The sequence below is a fragment of the Tupaia chinensis genome, unplaced genomic scaffold (assembly GCF_000334495.1).
Source record: "Tupaia chinensis unplaced genomic scaffold, TupChi_1.0 Scaffold000369_1, whole genome shotgun sequence".
Taxonomy (NCBI): domain Eukaryota; kingdom Metazoa; phylum Chordata; class Mammalia; order Scandentia; family Tupaiidae; genus Tupaia; species Tupaia belangeri.
Window position 1 is genome coordinate 1,585,349 of NW_006159866.1, and position 5,933 is coordinate 1,591,281.

The 5,933-nt window shown below is 44.5% G+C and overlaps 1 protein-coding gene across 1 annotated transcript in view; it reads left to right on the forward strand.

Moving 5' to 3' along the window:
• Positions 1 to 5,933, forward strand: part of SERPINC1 (serpin family C member 1) — a 17,198-nt gene that overhangs the window by 6,150 nt on the left and 5,115 nt on the right. The window contains exons 4-5 of the mRNA XM_006153337.3: positions 3,225 to 3,362; positions 4,936 to 5,326. Of these exons, the coding sequence (XP_006153399.1) occupies positions 3,225 to 3,362; positions 4,936 to 5,326 (529 nt within the window). The remainder of the gene's footprint in view (positions 1 to 3,224; positions 3,363 to 4,935; positions 5,327 to 5,933) is intronic.

Genomic DNA, 5,933 nt, shown 5'->3' on the forward strand with positions numbered 1-5,933 from the left:
AAACTGTGGTCAACTACATGGGAGTCCAGCGACATAGCTATTACACTAACTGCTGGTCCCAAACTTAAATAATTCTTTTTAAAAATATAAATTCTTCATATTTTCCATCAAGTTCAAAGGGTATTCTGGTGATACCAGTCCTACAAGACTTTTTTTTTTTTTTTGAGCGGTTTTGGCTATAAGGCACATGCGTTCACCTGACAGACAGAGAGAGAGACAGAAAGCAAGAAATCATCCCCCAGGGGGTTGGCCATGCTGCAATCCCTTCTCCTCCATTCTCTTCTCGGGATCTTGGGCGTGTACGCACACGTATCCAGCGTGAGTTTAAGCCACCGGGTCCGGGACTCGAACCACGGTCGACTACATGGGAGTCCAGCGACATATCCATTATGCCAACTGCTGGTCCCGAAACATGTTATTTAATTGAAATGGCTCCCATTGTCAAATAAAACTGGTATATGATGTTATATTCTCTTCTTAGAGATTCATGAGCACATGAGCCTGTTAAGTATTCCAAGAAATTCTGTAACAAAGAAATCTATTTTATTTTCTTTCAAACTTTTGCCACAGGGCATGTGCACTTGATGAAGAGACAGAGAGAAAGGGAAAGTGAGAAATTACCCCCTGGGGGGCCGGCAGGTTGCGTGGTGGTTAAGGCGCTGAACTCCCACATGGCCAACCGTGGTCTGCGTCCCAAACATGGCAGCTTGCTTTTACACTTTCCCTCTCTGTCTCTCTCTGGTCAAATTAAAAAATAATAACAATAAATAAGATAAAATAATTATTAAAGAAAGAAAAGAAGAAATTACCCCCCCATGGGGATGGCCATGCTGCAGTCCCTTCTTCTCCATTCTCCTCTTGGAATTTTGGGCTAGCTTGCACATGTACCCAAAGTGTTTTTTTGTTTGTTTGTTTTTTATAGACCACAGATTAGTTTATTTTTAACACCCATCATACCATGAATTCATAGGAAATAGGTTCCAGTAGCTCAGGCTCCTTTTCATTGGTTCTCACAAAGTGTGCTTCTCTGGGTGGAGCAGGCTGGTGCTTCAGTTGAACCCAGGTACCTTTCTCTTTGGCTTCCTTCTTTTTCTGGTCATTTCCCTTCACACATTTTAGGAAGCTATCTCTGCTCTTAGAATGGGTAGTATGCTCAATATGCACATTAATTCTCTTGGCAAAAATCTTGCCCTTAACTTGTTCACAACAATGCCAACAGCATGCTGGGTAACATTGTAGACTCTTCCAGTTTTGCCATGGTAACATTCCTGGGGCATTCCTTTTTGAACAGTACCCATTCCCTTAATGTCTACAATAACACTTTTCTTGTAGATTCGCATATATGTTGCCAAAGGAACCACTCCATGTTTTCTAAAAGGCCTAGGGAACATGTACTGTTTCCCTTTGTGTTCGTCATCTTGGTTAATTACTGGAAGATGGCAGTTCCAGCTAAAAGCCCCAAAGTGTTTTTCAAGCCACTGAATCTAGGACTCAAACTGCCGAGTCGGCCATGTGGGATTCAGTGCCTTAACCACCATGCCAGCAGGTGGTGTTGGTTTTATTCAATCAGCATATCTCAAATTTATTGACCACATAGAGATTTCCTTACCCCTCCAGTCTCCAAGCCCCCACCATTACTCATAGCTTCCCATAGAACTTGTTTTGGAAACTATTTTTGTGAGTTCAGGTTTCCCAAAGCCAGAGAATGTAATATTTTATTTTCTCTTTCTCAGACTATTTTCTCCTTCCTGTCTTTTGCTTTCTTCCCCTCCTCCCCCCCTTTTTTAAAGAGGCTTGTAGAGGACACATGTGCTCACCAGAGAGAGAGAGACAGACACAGTGTGAGAGAAAGGTGGAAATCACTCCCCCGGGGGGATGGCCACACTGAAATCCCTTCTCCTCCATTCTCCTCCCCGTATTTTTTTTAACTTAAGAGAGATTTTGGGTCCTGGCAGATGGCTCAGTGGTTAAGGACGCTAGACCCCACATGGCTGACAGTGGTTTACTTTCACCAGACCTTGTGGCTTGCTTTCTCACTTTCTCTTTTTGTCTCTCTCATTCTGTCCCTCTTTGGTCAATCAAAATAAATAAACAAGTATAAATAAGTAAATAAATAAATTAAATAATTCTGAAAACAAAAGAAAGATTTATGCTATCGGGCATGTGTACTTGTCAGAGAGACAGACAGAAAGTGAGAAATCACCCCCTAGGGGGATTGGCCATAACACAATCCTTTCTCCTACATTCTCTTCTCAGGATCTTGGATAAGCATGCACATGTGCCCAGTGTGTTTGGAGTCACCAGGTCTGGGACTTGAACTATGGTCGACTATGTGGGAGTCCAGTGATGTAACCATTATGCCCTCTGCTGGTCCCTCCTGGGATACTAGGCACACATGCACATGTGCCTGGCGTGATTTTCAAGCCACTGGGTCCAGGACTTGAACCACAGTTGAATATGTGGGAGTCCAGCGACTTAACTGCTATGCCATCTGCTGGTCTCCCATCTGCTGGTCTCCCATCTGCTGGTCCTGTTTCTTTTCTTGTTCTTTCTCTTGTGATAACATTTATTTATTTATTTCTAAGAATTATTTTTAAATTTATTTTTTCATTTTATTTTTAAAAATTTGACCAGATAGAGTCAGAGTGAGAGAGAGAGAGAGAGAGAGAGGGAAAGTGAGAAAGCAAGCAAACAGGTCCCTGACTCAAACTGCGGTTGGCCAGGTGGGAGTCCAGCACCCTAAACCACCATGCCACCTGCCAGCCCTGATAACATTTATAAACTAGATGAAAGACTAGTGGCACTGTACTGGATGTGTGGACTTTACCCATCTGGGTTAGAGTTGGAGTTTGTACTTTTTTTTTTTTTTTTTTGAGATTTTTGCTATAGGGTACATGCACTCGCCGGTGAGAGTGACAGGAAGCAAAAAAATCACCCACGCTGCAATCTCTTCTCTTCCATTCTCCTCTCGAGATTTTGGGCAAGCATGCACATGCACCCAGAGTGAGTTTGAAGCTGCCAGGTTGGGGACTCAAGCAGCAGTCGGCCATGTAGAAGTCTAGTGAGGTAACCTTTATGCCATCTGCTGGTCCCAAGAGTAGGAGCTTCTTAACCAAATAATGGAAAAGGCAGAGGGATGAGGAACAAAATAAAATGCTTCATGGAGAAATGGTGAAGCCAAACGATTGGTTCAGGTGGGTAGGTTTGTTTGCTGTTCTCCTCAGGGAAATGCAGAGCAGTCCAGAGCCATCATCAACAAATGGATCTCCAATAAGACTGAAGGTCGTATCACTGACGTCATTCCCCCAGAGGCCATTGACGAGCTCACAGTTCTCATGCTGGTCAACACCATTTACTTTAAGGTACTCCAGAGGACCCTGGAAAGACCCCAGAGACTCCCTCTGATTCTCAGCTTACCCTCTTTTATGTTACTGGGTGTGTGTAGGTATATCCTTTCTGAGAAATGGTCCATGCATGGTCTGGGAAGACATACACATTTACTGAGAGCTGGATGCTGGGCTGAGGTTCAGGGTGACCTAGCAGCGTTCCCAGGCCTGTGCTGACTGTACACATTCACCAGCCTGCCCGCTGCAAGATGTGCATGATGATCGACTTGCATATCTATGGAACAGTCTCTGCTGTCTACTTAGCTCCATTTTGAGGTCTACAAACTGTTATTTTCTCATCACCTGGAGCAGCTCCTATAGTTACTCAGTTTCCCTTGCCTGGAGTTTCTAAACCTCCAGGTACACCTCAGAAGTATTAGAGGTCCCTTCTTTGACCATGCAGAGGGCCTTGTCTTCCTTAGAGAATTGAGAGTGCTGAAGACTGTTCTAACCTGATTATCTTTGAAGGAGGAGGGAGAGGGTATAGAAAACGGTGGTGGGGCCACCAATGCTTGCAAGGACCACCAGTGTAAGGCCAGTGGAACCGCGGCATGTTTTCCCATCCTGGATGTGCTCCATACATGTTTTTCCTCCCACACAGCCCCAAGGTGTAGCTAGTCACTCTGGTTGCCAACCTCTCTGTTTCTTGGGGTTTCCCTCTCCTAAGAACAGAGAGGATTGCACTTCCACAATGTGTATGGCCCTTTACAGCTCATGGAACAATTTGCCATTTACTAGTGATAGTCGCAACATCACAAGAAAGACCTTGGGCTACTCAGACCACTTAGTTTTATATTCTAAGTGTGTGAACTTAGATGACAGCCTCAGACCCTCCTATGCCTCAGTTTCTACATCTATAAAATGATGATAATGATACACTGACCTCATAGGGCTACTGAGGGGATTGACTATCTTAATGCTTGTAAAATGCTTAGGGCAGTTTCTGGCACACAGTAAGTTTCTGTAAATGTTAGCTATCACTAGTTCCTAGTTTTATAAATGAGAACCACCACTCAGAAGAGTAAAACGACTTGTTTCAAAATCAAAGACATAGGAAGTGATAAGGAATGGTAATTACAGCTCAGACATTTCAAAGGCATATCTTAGACTTCAGGGCCCCTCCTACTTTGAAGAGGATGCCAGCCAGGAACTCACTTGCTACCCTGTTGGCTTCCACGTGACCTCCTGGAATTATGTGTCCAGCTGTTATTCATTGGGGCAGAGCCCAGAACTTTGGAAAAGAGGCTGGTAGGAGGCAGAAAGCAAAAAGCAATTAGATTTAAGAAAAAACTTGCAAAGAGTAGGCTGTTCTTGATTTTATTTTCTGATTATAAAAGCAAATAGTCACTACTGAAAATCTGGGAAATATTTAAAAAATAAAAAAAGGCCACTCACAATTCTACTGCATCCCTCTGTAGTCCCTTTCCCTAACAATCAGACTTACGAAATAAGGTAATGGTGAATGCGAGTACGTCCCGCGTTGGTACATGTCCTGTGGGGGTGTTATTGTTCTTGCTTTGTGATTCTCCTATCTGGCACCTTCTCCCAGGGCCTGTGGAAGTCGAAGTTCAGCCCTGAGAACACGAGGGAGGAACTGTTCTACAAGGCCAATGGGGAGTCGTGCTCAGCCACCATGATGTACCAGGAAGGCAAGTTCCGCTATCGGCGTGTGGCCGAAGGCACCCAGGTGCTCGAGTTGCCCTTTAAGGGGGATGACATCACCATGGTGCTTGTCCTGCCCAAGCCTGAGAAGAGCCTGGCCAAGGTAGAGCAGGAACTCACTCCAGAGGTGCTGCAGGAGTGGCTGGATGAGCTGGCGGAGATGATGCTGGTGGTCCACATGCCCCGCTTCCGCATTGAGGATGGCTTCAGTTTAAAGGAGCGGCTGCAGGACATGGGCCTCGTCGACCTGTTCGACCCTGAAAAATCCAAACTCCCAGGTTGGTATATGAAGGAGTTTCCTCCTTTCTCTGTCCCCAGTATGTCCTGACCAAAAGTGAAAGAGTTGGAGAAAAGAGCACCAAGCCAGGATGCAGGGTCCTGATCACAACTCTGTGCTGACTTGTGGGAATCCTTCTCCCTCTGGAGGCCTCAGTTCTCTCTTCCATGAAAGAGATTTGTTCTCAGATCTCCATAGGCCCCACAGTACTGGTGCTCTGTGAGTCCGTGTCTGACAGAGGAGACAGTGCCAAGTGTTGAATTTGAAAAGGCATTGGAATTCAAAACCAAAAGACAGAAATTAAGAGCTGGCAAATTAAAATAATAATAATTGGGCCGGCAGGTGGCATGGTGGTTAAAGGTGCTGGATTCCTACATGGTCAACCACAGTTCGAGTCCTGGACCTGGTGGCTTGCTCTCTCTCTGATCAAAATAGAAAAATAATGATAATAAATAAATAATTATTAAAAAATTAAAAATAACAAATAAAAATTAAAAAAATTCTTTTAAAAAATTATTTTAGTGGGACCAACAGTTGGTGTAATGGCTATGTTGCTGGACTCCCCTGTAGTCGACTGCGGGTCGTGTTCTGGGCCCGGTGGGTTTAAA